This window comes from Rhagoletis pomonella, unplaced genomic scaffold (assembly GCF_013731165.1).
Source record: "Rhagoletis pomonella isolate Grant_MI unplaced genomic scaffold, Rhpom_1.0 Rhpom_scaffold_00006, whole genome shotgun sequence".
In the NCBI taxonomy this organism is placed as follows: domain Eukaryota; kingdom Metazoa; phylum Arthropoda; class Insecta; order Diptera; family Tephritidae; genus Rhagoletis; species Rhagoletis pomonella.
This window is the reverse complement of record NW_023458560.1, coordinates 142,610-163,474: the sequence shown is the minus strand read 5'-3', so window position 1 is coordinate 163,474 and position 20,865 is coordinate 142,610. Positions and strand designations below refer to the sequence as shown.

The 20,865-nt window shown below is 34.3% G+C and overlaps 1 protein-coding gene across 14 annotated transcripts in view; it reads left to right on the top strand.

Annotated features, from left to right (window-relative positions):
- The window catches only part of LOC118740293 (AT-rich binding protein-like), a 120,357-nt gene extending 99,839 nt beyond the window's left edge, over window positions 1-20,518 (top strand). For all 14 annotated transcript variants that reach the window (XM_036471768.1, XM_036471767.1, XM_036471763.1 and 11 more), the window contains one exon: window positions 19,888-20,518. In XM_036471768.1, the coding sequence (XP_036327661.1) occupies window positions 19,888-20,445 (558 nt within the window). In that variant the 3' untranslated portion in view covers window positions 20,446-20,518. The remainder of the gene's footprint in view (window positions 1-19,887) is intronic.
- Window positions 20,519-20,865: the final 347 nt, after the last annotated feature.

The following is a 20,865-nucleotide window of genomic DNA, read 5'->3' as shown; positions in this document are numbered from 1 at the left end:
TGTAATAATAATATTATAAAAATAGTTCAGATTATAAACAAATTGTTTTAAATTATAAAAACGTGTTGAACATTTTTTTTTGTAATTTTCCTTTAATTGCAATTTTTATATTGTGCATAAACATAAGTAAACTAATTAGTGTTTCTAGAAGTTGTGCCTATTCAGTGTTTCCATACTCACTTGCATAAACCAAAATTTTTCCACGATGATGCAAAATAATGGCTTTTCTATTAGAGCTACCGAAATTGTTCCTAAAATTGCAAAAATTCGCAAACTATAGCTAATATTGAAAAAAGATTAGAATATTTGGAACCAGCGACCTAAATGAACGCCAGCAATATTACTGCTGTTCTTTACATCTTTTGACTATAGGCCAGTGCAATTATCAAGAGAACAATTAAAAATGTATTGAAAAAAGATAACTTTGAGATTAACGATAAGGTAAAGGGCTGCGAAAAATTATATTTGACTTTATCTTTTGAATTAACGGATTCATTATTTAATAATATGCACCAAACCTTTTTGCTGAACCCAGAATTTCTAACAAGAATTGGTCTTATTCGACTAGTGTGCTAGTCTTAGTCGACTAGTGTAGTGTGACTTGGCGGTCGATGCGCGGGCTCTTAACATTAAAATAAAATACTAATATTTTGCAGGCTTCTTGTTGACTTCATGATACATTATATTTTCACTATTACCAAGGGATTTGAGTAAAATTAGATTTTCGACCCGCCCTAATGTTAACACCTAAAAGCATGTTCACATTATCGTAATTTACGGCGCATTTGTAATTTATAAGCAAATCGTGCTGAAATCAAGTGATTTCCCTTGGTAAAATCTGTCAAGAACCAAACGAAGAAAAAAAGATTTTTCATTTATTTTAGCCCCACTGTTGAGGAAATTAAAAAAATGCCTAAAGGTATGCAACCATTTTTGTTTGGTACTCGTACATATACCTGCTAATCACATATCTATAGAATTTAAGAAAGAAAATGTGAACTTACTTTGTTCATGTGAAGTTATTTGATCGAAACAAAGTAATTTATGCTGTAATGTGAACATATATTAAGGGTGTTAGGAAATTTTCAATTACAATTTTGTGAACTACGCGACCATATCTATGACCTCTACTAGATCACTTTAAGATCGTGCAATTTTGGTGATTTTGTAGCACTGTCTTATTAGTCTGGCAAGGTCTTGTGCTATATTTGCAAATACATAATACTTCTATTCAATACTTTTTTGCGTTCCATAGTTATTTGCAAATAACAAATTACCTCTGCATTTATGCAGCAAAATTCAGCATTTTGCAAATTGTTATTTGCAAATAATTGAACTTGCATTAAAAGTTACATTTGCTTGAAATGCATTCATGTAAAATCTGCTAAGCATACATTTTTGGTTAAGTCTTTGATAACATTTTAAATTGGATGAGATTCTAATTATAGCATTTTCAGTTTAAATGAAATTTTTCAAATTAAGTGAACCATTTTTCATATTATTCGAAACTATTCAAATTAAATGAAACTATTTCCAGATTCAGTGAAACTTTTTACAAATAAAAGAAAATATTTTCAAATTGATTGAAACATTATTAAATTAAGTAATAGGCATTATTAAATTAAGGAGCAAGAAATCAACTAATTAATGAAGAGCTTGTCCATTCGCCACTTTCGGAATTTGGATAACAAAGTTCGCGAAGTCATTTTGACTAATTTGTGCGATACTTTCTTCAACTATACTAACTATGTTGCGCTTAGAAGTTATGCCACTAAATAATAACACTGGTTTAAATGTTCAATGGATGCCACTATCCAATTGCTATGTAGAATTTGTTACCTTAACTGATTTTCTCCGACAAATAGTTTATCAACTGCAAACAATTGAAAAAAGATACTTCTCCGTGAGTTCAAAATTTCGGGAATTTTTTTTTTGAGATTTTCGAATATCATGCCGATATAAAAAAATAGGTGTTTTCTTTTTTTCGATAAAGAATGTAAAAAAATATATTTCACCCAAAAAAAATATTGAGGTGTAAATATTGTATGGAATGACCCATATACATCACTTTCGCATAGGACTGATAGTTTCTGACAAATTAATTAATCATTCCATTTTTTTTTTATCTATTTTTTAATGAAAAAATTTAAAAAAACCAAACTTTAATAGAAGAAAAATTTTAAAAATAACAGGCTCTGTGCCAAATTTTTGCATTAGTGCTAAAGTCTGTTCTGTTACAAAGAAGAACATCGAAATCCTGGAGCTCCTTTATAAATTTCATACTGGCTACGCCCATGGGACCACTTTCAAGTAAGGGTGCTCGAGCACTCCCCCAACCTAGCTACGCCCATGATCAGAGTTACAAAATTCATTTTTAGTTAAGGATAATGCCAGAATTCATAAATGCCAAGAAATAAGAGATATGGTGGATAATAATGGATGCTTACCGAAATTTTTGCCAGCATACTCTCCTTTGAATATGAAAAAATATACAAACTTTGGCAGTTTATAATATATAAATATATAAATTGGAAAAAATCCAAGCAAATTTTTTACTGCTATAACTAATTCAATATGCCTTGACTGTAAAGAAAAGCAACGCGTAACAGCGAATTCACAGTAAACGAAAAAAGGAAGTTTCATTTAGGGCCTTATTCTGTATCACGAACGATAGGCAAAACGAACAATTCGTCTGCAAACGACAACATCTCTGATTACGATTTTAAACTCTATCGGTCGTTTTTGTCTTGATTTTCATACATTACGTTGCAGTGGTCTCGGTTGCGTTTAAACCGGCTAAAATGATGCCGCCGGACTAATTTTTGAAGCATTCCTCTGCAGACGAATCGTTCGTGTTGCCTATCGTTCGTGATACAGAATAAGGCTGTTAATTTGAATTATTTCATTGAATCTGAAAAAGGTTTCATTTAATTTGAAAAAGATTTCGCTTAATCTGAAAAAGTTTCATTTAATTTGAAAAAGGTTTCGATTTGTTTGAAAATGGTTTCATTTAATTTGTAAAATGTTTCATTTAAACTGATAATGCTATAAATAAGATTGAATGTAGATCAGAGCCATGGGCGCAGCCAGAATGAGATTAAAGGGTGTAGGAGGCTCGAAACTATTAAGTTGTTCGGGTTTGGAAATTTACCTTATTGATAAAAAAATATTAGTTTATTATTACAATTCGTTAATGAAATGTCAAAAGGCCCTAACTGACATATTCGAAATTTGGTTTTTTGCATTCCCAGGAAGCTTATACTATCTCTCTATCCCATCTTCTCTAAAAAATTTAGAACCGTAACTCAAAAACTAGAGAAGTTATGGCACTTTTTAAAAAGCCCTAACAGAACAAATGAAAATTTGTGAAAGCAAACACTTCTAACTGAAGTACTTTTGCTACAAAAAATTTAGCAATGCACGCGAAACTTAAGAGAACTAAGCAAAATGTAGCTCGCAAAAAGTTTGTAGCCTGAATTAACTTATAAGATGTTTTTTGAAGAGAGTTGCCACTTATTTAAAAAGTTTAATTCAATTTAATTAATAAGTCGAACGAAATGTTACACGTTTTTTGTTGTAGAACATGCTACATTTTTATAAAAAAAAAAAATTAGCGAATATTAGACAAACAAAAAGAAAACTGTACATACTGTGGATCAAAAGGGTGCGCTATTCAAATGTGATACTCGGTTTTACATTGTGTTTTCACGTGCTACTCGGTTTCATGTTTTACTTTAAAAGCCTCTGTGAAGTTGGCAGGACAACTTTTTCCCAAAGCAAAAATTCCTATCGGATAATTTGCCGTTAATTATCCGTGAAAAGAATAATTTTGCCGCGGACATATTTTAAAAAATATAGCGTGCCTTGCTAACTTCCGTGGAAGTTGACAGGACACCTTCTGAAAACCAATTAAGGAAACCAGCTAAACCCAAACTGACCATTTGATAATTTGCCGTAAATTATCCGTTGTTTATCCGTAAAAAGAATAATTTTGCCGCGGACATATTTTAAAAAATATCGCGTGGATTCCGTGGAAGTTAGCAGGGCACCTTCTGAAAACCAATTAAGGAAACCAGCTAAACTCAAACTAACCATTTGATAACTTGCCGTAAATTATCCGTTGTTTATCCGTGAAAAGAATAATCTTACCGCGGACATATTCCGTGGACTACACTTTTCGAAAAGGTGTAGCAGCACCCTTTTATTTTTCTTCGCCTCACGGCTTCATATGTCAAATGGCTGCTGTTGATTGGTTGGAGCAGTTGATTGTTTATTGTTTTTTGTTCTCTTTCACATCATTCCTATGAAATTTTTGACAGTCCTCGCTGCAAAAGCAAAAACAAAATACATGTACATTTTGTTGTTGGCGTACCGATACCACCTTATTGAATACGCCTTGTTTGTAGCTCTCGTTTTTTAAGAAATAATGGTGTGTAGTGCTAACTTGACTACAAAAAACGAGAACTACAAATTTTTTCTTTCCACAACAAATTTACAACAAAAAATCTACAATTATTTCCGTTGTAACCTTTTCAATATCTCAATTCTATCGTTAATGGTGCATGGTGTCAAATTAGCACTACATACCATTTTTTCTTAAAAAACGAGAGCTAAACATTTTTTCTTCCCACAACAAATTTACAACAAAAAAGCTACAATTAATGCCGTAGTTAACTTTTCCAATTTCGGAAAGTGTAGTGCTAACTTGCCACACGTTATTTCCTATAAAGCTTGAAATTTTTACGGAAGTCGGAACAAGTTAGAAACGTGGAGATATATGATTTTGTTCAATAATACACTAAAATAAGAAAAAATAGGTTATTGGATTCAAAAAAGGTCAATATGTGCGCGTTTTGCAAAGCTAAAATTTTCGACTTCGTCTAAATCTCCGGTTTATAACTATACTATACCATTTCTACGAAAAGTGTTTTTTCCCCATATAAAATACATGGAAAACTTTGGGCGCTTTGAGCGAGCTCTAATTATTTTTTGATTTCAAAATAAAAAAATAAGGGTATATTTTTTCGGTATAGAACAATCCTAGGGGTGAGAGCATAAAAATTCCGACTTTACTTTTTCACATGCGTTTTTGGACCACCCTAATGTACATACTTATTTATATATTTTCTATTGCTCGATGCGAAGCCCATGAATTTTATCAATTTTAGCGATAAATAATTAATAAAAATGTTTAATGTAATTAATTAAAATTTTTACAGGCATTCTTATTAGTTTCGAGATATACTCATTGGGTGAAAGCGGAGTATATATAGCTTTAAATAAACATTCAAAAAAGATCACAGATGAGAATGGAAATACCTTTCACCTTACTGCAATGGTGGCATATGAAGGTGAGGAAATTCAGCACTCATCTGAGGACATGGGCCATTATACGGCAATTTGTTTTCCACGGAAGTTAGCAGGGCACGCGATATTTTTTAAAATATGTCCGCGGCAAGATTATTCTTTTCACGGATAATTTACGGCAAATTATCAAATAGTTAGTTTAGGTTTAGCTGATTTCCTTAATTGCTTTTCAGAAGGTGCCCTGCTAATTTCCGTAGATATTTTTTAAAATATGCCCGCGGCAAAATTATTCTTTTCACGGATAAACAACGGATAATTTACAGCAAATTATCAAATGGTTAGTTTGGGTTTAGCTGGTTTCATAATTGGTTTTCGGAAGGTGTCCTGCTAACTTCCACGGAAGGCAACCGATTCGTTATTTTTTAAAATATGTCCGCGGCAAAATTATTCTTTTCACGGATAATTAACGGCAAATTATCCGATAGGAATTTTTGCTTTAGGAAAAAGTTGTCCTGCCAACTTCAGAGGGGTACTTTAAAATGTAACAGAGAAATCAACCGTAGTCTGATTTATAAAAAATATTACAGCTATAAAAATTAACAGTTGTTTATTATGGCCTGAATATAATAGCTTAAACTAACACTTTTTGTTTCGGTAACTCAATTATGAAATGTTTTCAATATAATTTGGTGTAAATACGTACGACGCTCCGACTAACATATTTCACTGCACCTAATAATTAAATTTGCGTAGATTTTTTTAAAAGGTAGCAATCATGTTTAAAAATATTTTCAAAGTGAAGCTCTCTTATATCCCTTTCGTTTGACACTTATATTGTAATATTTCATTCGGCTTATTAATTAAATTGAATTAAACTTTTTCAATAGGTGGCAACTCTCCTCAAAAAAAAATCTCATAAGTTAATTCAGGTTACAAACTATTTGTGTGCTAAATTTTGTTTAATTCTGACCAGCCGTTTCAGGGTGAAAAAGTAACGACTATACTTTTTCCAAAAAATTACCATTTTGTTCGACGTTTTTAGGGATAAAGTGCTGTTTAGTCGATTTCTCTATAGTTTTCCTATATTCAATGACTAATTAGCTTCAAGCTCCAAAAAGTTTCATTGTAGTATCTTCTTCCTAACCGAAGATTTACGATTTTGAAAGAAGAAACCCAGGTTTTGCCACTGTGCGGCGTTCCACAAATACTAAAAATAGGATGAATAGTACGGAGTATATTGGCATATCTAATAGTGATTTCGTTTCTTCCAAAAAATGTTGTCCTTCCCCGGTGCAAAATGTGTTAGATATTACACTCAACCCTGTAAAAGAGCATGTTTTTGCCTTCTTGTCTAGCTTACGCAATTCATAATATTTTCGTTTTAAGCAACTATCTGATTTTGAAGGCAACCATTTCCCCTGGCAAAGCTTCAAAGGGTAGGGAATGTGCCTTTTTTGCCTTACAAGAGTGTGGCATTTTAAGAAACGAACACAAAATTTTCTCACCGTTTACCTTTATTTTAGAACCGAACACGAAGAGAAAGGGCAATCAAAAGGGACATTTTATGGTATAAACGAAATCATCATAATACAAAGGACGGGAAACTTTCTGTCATTGGCCATCCAGATTGTTAGAGGAATTATTTTCGTCGTGCTGTTGTCTAAAAATTGACCGGCATTTACGGTCTGTTTGGTGAAAATGCTCGAAAAAAATTTTATTCAGAGGGATGTAGTTGGACGAGAAGAAGCAATAGCAATACGTTCGCGGTCTCATTAATTTTATTTCAAGACATCTGACAGTTACATATATAAATGTTATATACTATCTTTTTCTTTTTTCTTGTTTAGTTCACAACACAAAGTAACTACTAACATGCTTCGATACGGAAAGCAAATGTATTGGATTTAACATGAATTCAATAAGCCATAATTGAAACATTTATTTCATAACTTCTCATTCAAAAAGGCCCTAACTGACAGAAATTCTACATAGTAAAAACTTAAAATTTTTTAAATTATGTTAGCTATTGATATTTAACATACATTTCATCAAAAATTTTCAATAAACATTTTATTATTTCAATTATATAACGTTTTTTGTCTCCTGAAAAAAATAAGTTGTGTTAGTTAGGGCCTTTCTACATTTCATCAACGAATTGTTTTATTTACCTTGAAATCCATTGCCCAATAGACATATATGTACTTACATATGTATACAATTCTTATATTATAAGAATATATTTTTCATTTTATTTGACATATCCCACCTAACTTTTAATCGATTCTACTTTTCAATAATTTATATGTAATACAGATGCTCAGTCTACTAAGCACTCTCGCCCTACGGTCTTTATTAACACATCTTAAAATGCCTACGTTTCTGTATGTATTTTATACGACGCCACACCTCGTCTTTGGTCCTTCTCTTTCCCGCTCTCTCGTGTCCTTTCAAGCTCATAAAGCGGTGTTGCAGCTGCCGCAGGCTTTAGCTTCGGTGCTCACATTCAATACTCAATCTGAAAGCGTATTTAAAAATCATTGCGGGGAGCATGGCATGCGCTGAAGCGTCTAATCTATTCGATGTTGTGGCGCTCCTCAGTTTTAGCAAACTATTTGTTTTACTGCCATTTTGGATAGGCTTGTACCTACTTATCGAAGATAAACGGTTATTCATTAATATACACATGCACATACAGTTGTCCACATAATAATAGGGGTGCGATATTTTGACCACTTTTGACTGTTTTTTCTACTTTCTTTGTGTGATGTTAATTAATTTTTTTAAATAAAAACCATATAATTTGTGCAAAAATTATATAAATTCAAAAATAATTCAAATGTTTTATTCAGAGTTTAGAAAAACTCGCTATCGCTCGAACCGAAGATCGAATCCGGACCCTATGGAATTGTAGTACGCAGCTTTCACCATTCGGCTACGGCGGACACAAACTTGCTTGCTTTGTTTGCTTACTTGTACAGTAGACAACAGTTGTCCGTTTTCGTCAGTGTTGTCACCTAAAATTCTCCTGTTCCGCATTAATTTTAGGAATTAGATGTATGACTTAATCAGGATCACATGCAGTTAATTTTCGAATTAACAAGTTGATCCGAATCATCGGCGCAGTTGATGTGATCAAAATTGTACCATACGGCAGCATTGCGGATTAAGCGACCCGCGAGTTCGTGGGATCAAATCCCACGGCCAGCAAACATTTTTTACGTTTGATTTGTTTTTTTTTATTATTTTGGCCGTTTTATTATAATTTATTCGTTAATTTTGAGCTCCAGGCCGGTTATTAAATAAAACATAGATTTTAGTAGTTTTATTTATTACATCTATTACAATCGACATTGGAAAAACTCAATAATTCCTGAAGATGCCTTCAGATTGAAGGCGAAATATCGACATCAATAAATGTAATAAATAAAACTACTAAAATCTATGTTTTATTTAATAACTGGCCTGGAACTCAAAATTAACTAATACATTTTTTACATTTTTTTTAATACGAACCAAATCAGACCATAAATACGGGTTCTGAGCTAAGTTTGCAGTTTCAAGTCTCTAGGTCATTAGGAAGTTCTTTAAAAATTGATGCAAGTTTTGATTACACGCTGGTGAAACTTAATAAAAGTTTGTAAACATGAATGTTTTTTGAATACTTTCCCACTGGGAAAATAGATAAGCACCTTACGAGGTAAGCCATGTTTTTTTTCAGTTTTTAGTACCAAAATTGTCACCATGGCCAATGTGATCTACTAGTAAAGCACACAGCTTTTTAATAAATTAAAGGTGTTTTTTTATTTTTATTTGGAGTCGCTGAGCCTAAATTTGATGTTTATTTATTTTTCGAAAGAAAATGAGTAGGTGCAGGAGTGCGGTTAACAATTTCTTCACGTGTGTCAAGTTAGCACTACACTTTTCGAAATTGGAAAAGTTAACTACGGCATTAATTGTAGTGTTTTTGTTGTAAATTGTTGTGGAAAGAAAAAATTTGTAGCTTTCGTTTTTTAAGAAAAAATGGTATGTAGTTCTAACTTGACACCATACACCTAGTCGATAGAATTGAGATATTGAAAATGTTATAACGGCATTAATTGTAGCTTTATTGTTGTAAATTTGTTGTGGAAAGAAAAAATTTGTAGCTCTTGTTTTTTAAGAAAATTTTTACTAACTTGACGCCATACACCTAGTCGATAGAATTGAGATATCCAATATGTTACTATGCCATTAATTGTAGCTTTTAACTTTAAAATTTGTTGTGAAAAGAAAAAATTTGTAGCTTTCGTTTTTCTGGAAAAAATTGAGTTGACAAACTTTAGTATGTAGTGCTAACTTGACTCATGTACCATTGACGACAGAATTGAGATATTAAAAAGGTTACAACGGAATTAACTGTAGCTTTTTTTGTTGTAAATTTCTTGTGGAAAGAAAAAATGTGTAGCTTTCGTTTTTTAAGAAAAAATGGTATGTAGTGCTAACTTGACACCTAGGTGTATGGATCGATAGAATTGAAATATCCAATATGTTACTATGCCATTAATTGTTGCTTTTAACTTTAAAATTTGTTGTGAAAAGAAAAAGGCTTCAATTAATTCCGTTGTAACCTTTTAAATATCTCAATCCTGTCGTCAATGGTGTATGGTGTCTAGTTAGCCTACATACCATTTTTTTTTTAAACGATGGCTACAAATTTTTTCTTTCCACAACAAATTTACAACAAAAAAGCTACAATTAATGCTACATTTCTACATTTTCAATATCTCAATTCTATCGACTAGGTGTATGGTGTCAAGTTAGCACTACATACCATATTTTTTAAAAAATGAGAGCTACAAATTTTTTCTTTCCAAAACAAATTTACAACAAAAACACTACAATTAATGCCGTAGTTAACTTTTCCAATTTCGAAAAGTGTAGTGCTAACTTGACACACATAATTTCTTCCATGTTGGTATTTGTACCAAAAGTAAGTTTGGTTTTTTAATTTTTTTTATTAAATTATGCAAAATTGTCGATTAATCAATGATTAGCTCCTCAACTACTTATCCTGCTGCAACCCAATTGAAAGACCTAAAAAATATTCCAAATGCCAGTCACAGGCCTAGCTCCTTAATTTGACATCTTATTTTTGAAATTCGAAATAACAGTGTATATCTAATGACCTTCGTGTATTACGTACGACAGTCAATTTTACACACAAAGAACCGATATATTCGCGAAACTAGGACCCAAAATGGGAAAATTAGGCTTTTAGTTTTTCCCTCTGACTTCAGGATTTTTTTTTTAAGGATTTTGAAATTTATGGTTAGGTTAGGTTAAGTAGAACTAGGGATGTTAGTCCTGGGATCCCGGGGAGAGAAACGCCTTAAGTTGACCACTTCTAGCTATATTTCTTTTATTTATTTAATATTAATTTTTTTTATGAAAGTCTAGCTCGTTATTCATATAACACCGTGCGACAGTTAATTTTACACACAAGCAAAGCAATATATTCGCGAAACCATGGGCCAAATACAGTAAGCCTGCGTTTTTAGTTTTTTTCTCTGGCGTCAGGATTTTTTTAAAAGTACTTTTAAATTCGAAAAACATGAGTAATTCAAGAAACGATTTAAAAAATTCAGTGCAATGTAGAAAAACAGTATGAGGATCAAATTAAAGAGAGAAATTTAATTTTAAATTCTGCATAATTTCTTTTTCATTTGGTACCCATATTGTTATTCTACATTGCACTGGTTTTTTTAAATAAAGCCTTTTTAAAAAATTATGACGTCAAAAGGAAAATTTAAAAACGCAGTTTTACTATATTTGGCCCATTGTTTCGTGAGTATCTTGATTGCAAAATATATTAATCAAAATTTCAAACTCTGTACTCAGAATGGTTATAACAATTTTAGGTAACCAAATTCATAGCCCGTTAAATTATAGCAGGATAAAGTACAAGTTTCAAGTGGCTAAAAATACCCTTGATTTTATATAATTATTTTTTTCCTGGCAGGGTCCCGCGAATTTTTTTATACGAAAAAAAATGCCCAGCACCGTAAAAAAAATTCCCAAAAATCAACAGCTACTATAATGGACTATAAAACTTCATACCTAAAATATTTATAAAAACTCTGAATAAATGTTTGAAATTTTTTTGAATATTCTTTGCATTTTGGAAAGGGTTTTGACGGGTAGGATCCCAAACCCAGCGCACAACCCGTTGCTGGGAGGGGGTGGTTTCTTAGCCGAACATACGTTTATATAGCGAGCCACTTGCTCCAAGACAGACACCGCAGCCGCACCTACTGGTGAGCAGACGCTGCAGACTTCAGTGAGCGCTTAAATCGAAGAAGACGGAGTGGCCCCACCGAATTTGCCCCTTTTTCTGGCGTGCCCCAACGCTCCACTCGGATCGGTGAGTCCGCATCTCGGACATGGGTTGCTCATGTTGCCCAAGTGCGCGAACGAGAAAGCAAGAGTCGGGATTGAGTATAGCCAGAACAACGACACTGTACACTGTATATAAATCCGCTACGAATTAATTTTTACCGAAGAGCCCGGTATACTGATACCAGACCACTGACATATCACATATCGGCTGACTTCCAAAACGTCAATTGCATTGCATACGTACAAAGTATAATGTTCGATAACGCCGAACTACAAATGGTCGACAATGTATACTTTTCCAAAACGCATCCGAAAAGTTATCGAAACGCATTGTTAGAGTAACCAACGCATCAGAAACAAAGTTGATGCTTCTTTGTTTTTGGTTGCGATTGGCGTTGTTAAAATGGAAAATTACGAATTGGTATTAATTGTCATATTGAATATTCAAAATATGCAATGTATGTGGTTGCAATGTTTCGCAAACCTTGCATATACAAGCAGTTTAAATACCGCAGTAGAACAGTATCCAAACATTGTATTGGTACGTTTTGGAAGTCAGCCATCGTTACCTTAATTCACAAAGGGGGGGGGTTCCATGAGAAACTGAACCTTAGTGCAAAAATTATCTTTTTTTCATAAAACTAAGAAACGTGTGGATAAGGCAATTGTAAATATCTTGAATCATTAAGCGCGGACTCGCCCATTACCTATATACCCTTGTGGTCAGCTGATTAAGTTAAGTGACCTTTTCACCAGTTTTGGTTTTTTTCTTTTGTTTATTTAATGTTTAGTACCAGGTTGACCAACTTTTTAAAGTTTTCAAGATTTTGTTAGCTTTAAAAAAATATTTTGGAAATAAAAGAAATGGATTTCGGTATGTATTAAGTACATTTCTTACTTCAAAATTTTGGTGGCAATCCTATTCCGAAATACGCTGGAATGAATGGTACATATCTGGAGCGTTATATACTGTGTATACATAAAAAAATGCTGATTGAAATTAACAAAATAAAAATTTGCATTACATAGAAGCGTGGCAACCCTGATGGAAAATATTTTCTGACCAAGGTTCTCAACAATACCTTTCATTCGATATCGCGATGTTTTAGATAAATTGTGGAGAATCGGGAATACACTTCTTATTTTCCGCAAGGTTTATAATCCTTAATTGGGACAATCAATATTTTCAACCGTACGGAACATTAACAAAAGAAATTAAACTAATTATATCCAGCCAAAAAAACAACTCGCGCTATAAACAAAACAAAGCAAATAAATAAAACTAATAAAACAACAACCACATAGTGTCCGCAGTCTACATTGCTGCTGTCGCTAAAGAACTAATAACGACGCTGTTGGCATAGCTGGCTTTTCTCTGGTAACTACAGCTGCACATTTGTTTTCATTTCTGCCTGCGCATCATCGTTCGTTATCGCTGTTTGAAAAATTTGCATTGTACTGCATAAGCATGGGCACTCGTACCAACTCTGCTCGCCTGTTATGCATTTCATATCTCGCCTGATGCTGTGTGGATCAATCAGCTGGAATCAAACATCATGAGCAGTGTTGCCAGAACTTTTTGGGCCGACCGGCTAGATTGGCAAAAAAAAGCGGCTAAAAACGGCTAAAATGTTTTAGTGAAGTTTCACATAGACTCTGGCAAAAAACGGCTAAAATGTTTTAGTGAAAATTCACATGCTTTATTTAAATAAATCGCAAGAAACGAAAGACTAGTTAACACCATTAATTTATATCGAGTGTATATTCCTCATCATCAAATGAATCACTATTGTATATATCACCTGAATTCATTAATTTTAAGTACAGTAAAATTATGGCAGCATTTTTCTTCACGTTTTAAACCGTATCTTATATATAAAATAGCGTTTAACTTTTTAACGCACATTGGATTTCTTTGCTTGGTTTTTATTATATTCATTGAACTAAATATTCGCTCTACTTCTGCCTTACTTATAGGCAAAACAAGAAAACTAAAAACTAGGTTGGAAAGGTCAGCAAACGGGTTTTCTCCTAGGGCATTTCGAAATTGATAAACTTCGGCCCAAAATTTTACAGTTGAGTCTAAATTACTCCAGGTATGTAACGTTAACCGTTGCCATTGCATCTCTATGGATGTTATTTCGCCGGCATTATATTTGTGTTTTTGTTGCTGTTGTTGAACAAATACTTTTGTTTTAATTACTCTTAATGCATTTCCAACCGAAAAAAGTCAATTTTTTTTAGTGTGGCAATATTTGTACGGAGGCGTTGGTGTAATTCCTTTATTAAAGTGATAATAAAATAGCGACCATTTTCTCGAATTATTTTCTCGGCTTCGTGGTCAAAAGCGTTTGTGCTTACTTTTGTTTTTAAATACTCTTCAAAACTGTGATAAAACTGAGGAAATGGAGCAAGGTATGGTTCCAACGGGGAGCATATAGGATCAAATGTGTCCGCGCTAATAACCACTAGGGAGCATAGATGCGAAAGTAAAACATTGAGTTCATTAAAAATCTTCATTGGGTCTGCATTATTGCTTTCGAACAACTTGTTTACTTTTTGCACCTGAAAATTAGGCAAATAGTAAAATCGGCTAAAAACGGCTAACTTTTTTTTACAAACCGGCTAACAAATCGGCTGCCGGCTAGATCGTATTTTCTCCGGCTAGTTGCTATCGAAACCGGCTAAATCTAGCCGGAAAACGGCTAAAATGGCAACGCTGATCATGAGCGCTGTGACTGAGTTGGTGAGAGAGGCGGTGAAGGAGTATGTTGGCGTCATTATGAAGCAGCTAGGTGAGGTGACGGTGGGGCTGTCGAAGATGAAGGCGAACATGCTAGCATTTGAGCGCGAAATAGAAAATGCCGAGCGTGATCGCGCGGAAATAGCGAAACTGTGCGATGATATACACGCACTCAAGGAAAAGGTGGAAAGTAATAGCGTCGCGACTGATGTTATAATTAGAGTTATACCGCATGAGCCGGATGAGAAAGTAGGTGAAGTTTTCAGGAGTCTCTGCCAAGCAATGCAGCTGAATTTCCTGCCTATTAAAGCTGCTATCATAGTGAAACTAAATTCCCCCATGATCGCTCTTTGCTGTTTGCCGCCGCTGCCAGGTTTTTCAAAGCCAAAAAGAGAGACATCCAGCTAAGTGACATCGGGCACGAGGCTGATGGGAGAATACATCTAAATGAATCTCTTACTAGAGGTAGTCGTGAGATTACGCAGTTTGCAACGCAGCTTAAAAGGCAAAAGCGCATAACATCTGGCTTTTCGTTCAAGGGACAAGTGTTTGTTCGTGTGCAGCCCAGTGCAGCTGCGATTAAGGTGCTCAGCACAGAGGAGATAGATGCAATCATTGCGGGCAAATGACTAGCTATTAAGTTTATGTGTAACATGTCTTCAGCCTCCTCCCTCTATATTATTTCTCTTCTTTTTACTAAATACTTACCTTATTCTATACTCATCTTCAATAATTTCGGCATTTTCCGTAATTTTAATCGTTCCTATTGTGCGGTATATGTACGGTGACCATAAATATATTTTGAAAATGCAGGCCAATTTAAAAAAAAAATGTATCTACATATAATTGCGTAGTATAAAAATAACAAAAATATACTACATACATATATACATTCCACGTCATTTGAATAGTGCACCCTTTACTTGATTTTCTATCATACAAAGTATGCTTGACAAAATTTCTATATGGAAGAAAATGCGCAGCACCGTCAACAAAAAAATTGTCGCCCCTGTTTATCTTTTTTTAATTTTCAAAAATTTTTTAAATGGGATGTAGACGTAGAATATGCTATATTTTTATAAAAAGTTAATGAATATTAAGAAAACAAAAGGAAAACTGTACCTACTAAGTATTAAAAGGATGCGCTATTCAAATAACGAAGTCTGTATATTTCTTAATTATTAATCCAATTTTAAACTTTAAACATAAATCACATTTGCTTCATTGGTATTAATCTTTTAGTAATGAATGTTTACAAAATTATAATAAGGCATATTACTTACTTATTACTTTACACGAAATACGAACCTCTGTAAAGCAAATTTTTTAGGCAAACTTTGGGTCGTTGAACACGAAAAAAATACCCATGGTTTCAAAGAAGTGTTTTCGAGATTCGTTCGAAAAACGTATTTTTAGTACTTTTTCAGTTATTCCTCAAATCTCATGAAACGACCAACAGTTCGAAAGGTATTGATGGGCTCTTTGCAAAAATATATATTTTTTGTGCAGATTGTGTTCCGTATCATTCTACATTTCGCATCAGATTTTCATTTACTGTAAAAAGAAAATTAATGAAATTTCAATTTTTCGATTTTGGTCGCTTGTAAGACTAATAATTTGCAGCGAAATCGGCAAAGTAATATATTTTTGTAAGAGGACTGTAGGTCGCTTATGTTGATTGGATAATTTTTTCATGAGATATTGACGAATAGGTTCGAAATGTACCAAAAACACGTTTTTCGAAAAAATTACGAAAACGCTTGTTTCAAAGGAAAATTGGCTTGGAAAATATTTTTTTCTTAAGCGATTACCACAACATTTGTAGAAGAGTGTTATCGATATATTTGATGCTGGTCTTCAATTTCTCGTCATCCATTGTCCATAACCGTACAATATTTAGAACGCACTGACTAGTTGAACCTTTGAAACCAGCTTACCCTTATGTAGTTATCAATTAGTTATCGACACTGCTTTTATTTCGATTAGGAAAAGTTAATTTTAAAATATCGAAGAAAATGCAGGACAAAGGCAGGACACTTGGAAAAAATCAGTACATTTTGGGGGTTTTCTGTTTTGAAAAACTACGCAGGACAGACCTTTAAATAACAGTACGGTCCTGCAAAAAACAGAACGGATGGTCACCGTAGGTATATGTTGCTTCGCACTGAGATACAAGAAAAGTTAAAATCGCTGTGGTTCCAAAGACTACACGTTTAATATGATACAGATACTGGGCAAACAAATGCGCGGCCTGAAGGTATGTCACATTAATGCCCAAATCCTTCATCCTAAAATCGATGAATTTAGATATATTTTTGAACGTTCCAATGTTGATGTTTTGTGTGTGTCAGAGACTTGGTTATCTTCGTGCCATGATGATTTGCTTTGTATCAGTGGGTATAAACTGTTTCGCTCAGATAGAATCGGGCATGGTGGTTTTGTCGCTATTTATATTAAAATTGGTCTCTCGTGTCGTCTTAAATGTAAATCAAGTGCCTCGGATTCCATTGAGTATATCTTCGTAGAAATTGTTAGCAGTACAAATAAAATCCTAGTTGGCTGTGTATATAGACCAAATCGCAGCATTGCATACTTCCCATTTGTTGATTTTATTGAGAATCTTACCTTAAATTACAACAACATCCTTATAAGTGGCGACTTTAACAGTGACTTGCTTACTGAAACTGAGTTTTCGCTATCAATGGAAAACCTTGGACTTTTCCCTGTTAAACGTTCACCCACACATTTCACGCGAACCAATAGCACGTTATTAGATGTATTTTTTTTATAAATAAGAGGTCTAAGGTATTACTTTATGACCAACTATCCGTGCCAAATTTCTCTAAGCATAACCTGATATATCTCACCTACGATTTCCAATTTACTTACGACACCCTCACATTTTCCTATCGCGACTTCAAGCATATAAACTACCACCAACTCGAGATGGCAGATGATGGCATCAACTGGGGATCTATTCATAGTATGGTGTCAGCAGATGAACAGATTAATTTTCTTGAAACCAAAATTGGCGAACTTGATGATAACTTTGTGCCGATTGTAAAAAAATCTTATAGTTCTAGGACTCATCCATGGTTTAATAGTCAGATTAAAAGACTGATTTACAAGCGGGATAATGCGTATCAAAGATGGAAACGGTCAAAATCTGATATCACGCACAGTGACTATAAGATGCTTAGAAAGGAAATAACGAGCTCAAGTGATGTCACGTCTTCAAGATTATTAAACTCTGGAGGTCCGAAATATTTCAGTCGTGTTTTTGATACGGCAGGACAATGGCATAGGAAGTGTTCTAGGGTCTCCCTGGTTCCCGTCCCCATGCATTTCCTGCAAACTTCACTGACAGCAATCCCCATTTTGCTTGCGTGCGCTGCCAACATGTTATGTTCTGTTAGGACATCTATCATAGTTATGCAACCTCTTCGTTCGTGCCAGCGATAGTATAAACCGGGTTTGTGTCCCGTTTTCCAGTCTGCATAAATATGACTTTAGAGATTGAAAGGTGTTTAACGAATCCCATCTCGATATGGTCTGCTTTTTCACCCTTTGGTCTATTTCGTTATAAAGATTTGACAGCGGTTTCGGAATGTTATTCTCTTGTTCTATAACCAAGTGGATTCCGCTCTTGGCAATCTCATCCACAATTTCGTTACCTGTAATGCCCTTGTGGCCGGGGGCCCAATAAATATGCAGTCGCCTGGTTGCTGCTGCCCTATTTATGGCCTCCCTGCTTCTAAGGACATTTTGTGACGTAAACCGGTATGAGCTTATAGCGTTAATCACTGTTTGACTATGTACGTAGGTATATGTTAACTTTAGAGTTGTTTTCAGTCATTGAGTAAGCTAGCTCAGCGGCTTTACTCACTGCGAAACCTCTGTCTGGAATATACTGCAGTGATCCGGCAGCTTGATGAGCCGACGAACACTAAGTTCTGAGCAGTAAATAATTCCCATGTAAATACTCATTTTTGCTAGGCAGTATATTTATGTATGAACTTTCAATACAAAATAACTTAATCATTCATTTGATGAAGCTAGTACTTTCGAAAACATCGGAGCCTTAAATGTATCGATACATAAGAACTCGATCCTCAAAAGTACTCGATACTTTCCAACACGTAATTTTTATATTATGCGTTGCCGAAAACTTTTGTACATCACAGTGTCTCTTTTTTCTGCAACCTCTGTAAAGCTATGAATATTGGCTCGTATACAAACAGATCTGCAACTTCTAATCAGATTTTTTAGAAAAAATATTCACAAAAATCAACGCGATTTTCCAGCAACTTCAAACTTATACTAAAAACAAATGGGCTATAAAACTGCATACTTAGAATTTTTGTAAAATATCTGAGTAGAAGTTGCAGATCTGTTTGTATACGAGCGTATACACAAGAATCGGTTTGTAACTATTTCTACTGGGAACGAATTGCGCATGCACGGTATCTCTTCATGTTGATTTTACGTCTGTCAGGCAAAATAAATGTACTTTACCAAAACCCAGTTCATTTCGACGCTTGGTTTTTTTGCAAATTCAAATTCAAAAAATTTATATTATATGGTCGTATACAAAGAACCGACTAAGGTTAAGTAAACTGATACGATAAAAGTAAATATTGCAATATGGCTGTCAAAAGAAAGACGTTTAAGGAAGGCTTACAGCCGAAAATATTTTTGTGGAAGATTGTCACCTGTTTGAAAATTTTATTCAATTAAATTGCTCAAATAAATGAAATATTGCAATATTGGGTATTAAAAAGGTTTAAGAAAGTTTACTGTTTACTGTTTACTAAAATATGTTTGAAGCCTGTTGCCACCTATTTGAAAATGTAATTCAGTTAAATTGATAAGAAAAGGTAGATATTGAATTAGTACACCATTGAAGAAAGTGCGAGATATGTAGACTCGAGTTATAACAACACCAAAATACTTTTAAGGCGCAGGGAAGTACGCTGGCTATTGGCTAGTGTAAAATAATTATTACCTAAAGATTGGCAATAACAGGGCGAACAAAAGAAATTAAATGATATTACGACAGTTATTATTTGACACACTGTACATGCTTAATATTTTGCATCAGTATGGAAGCTCATTTGCACCCATTTTAAATTCTCACGTTTCCTATATATTTGTTTTAAGTTCAACATTTCATGCAAACAAACACACACATACCACATGCATTTGTGGCTACACGTTGCTGCATCTAGAATAAATGTGCTTAAAAAGCTGTTGATTGACGTACATCACACATTCACAATATGTACGTCTCTATGTATATGCAAATGTACCTACTACACGTGTATGCATATGATTATGAATGTTATGTAACTTACAAAAATAATGCCGAAATAACAACTATTTGCATCTGAACTAGAAAAGAAATCTTTGAATCTGAAATTGTGATATTTCAATTTTTAAAAGCATCCCAAAACATGTTGCAGCTACAACCACAACAGATACGAAGACAGCCGCAAGCAGCACAACAGTTGCATCAGCAGCAGCAGAGGGATTCCATGTCTGCAAATTCTAGTGCGGGTGGCCTTGGTGGTCTTCGCGGCGGCCGCCTAGACGTCTCAGGAAATGTCACAGCCACAGTTGTTGGTAGCGCCGCGAGTGGAGGTAGCGTAGGTGTAGCCGGAAATACCTTGTTACCGCTTACAGTCCCTGGACAGCATCAGCCCGTTTCCATAGCTACTGTGCCGGCAGCGGCAGTCCTTGCTGCATCAATGGGAGTTGGTACAGCATCCACATTGGCTTCAACTACTCCTGTAAGTGTTGGTGGTCTAAGCGTGAGTGTCACGAATGCTACCGCGGTCACTACGGGCAATGGTGTCGACCCAAAATTAGCGCAATCGGTATTGCCACAGCAACAACATCAGCAGCAGCAAATGGTATTAACCTCAACTGATGCCACTTTAGCCACGACAGCATCCACTACAACTGCACTATTACCAAATTCACCAAACGTAAGCGTTCCACGATGTAGGCGCCAAAAATAAATGCAACCTGCAAAATCAAAATTTTACAAACAGTTCATGCATACATATCCTCTAGCATCACATACATACACACATTTATGGTTACATGCATCTACATACATATCAGTAATGAAAAAATCGCTGGCTCATTGAAATAAAAACATTAACGAATTGTCGATTGTTGACACTTGGGAGGTCCGTAGTCAACAAAAGAAATTTGGGGAAACGATATATCTTACAGAATTTAAGTAATTTCATCACTACGTATACACCTACATTCATATACAGTATATATGCGAAATAATAGCAGTGCGACATTTAAGCCAGTTTTGACTGTTCTCGTTTTCATTGATTAATGTTTTTTTAATTTTATATAAAAGGCTAGCTGATTATTTAACAAACACCATATATGTAAATCCACATTTCAAACTTCGTATTAAA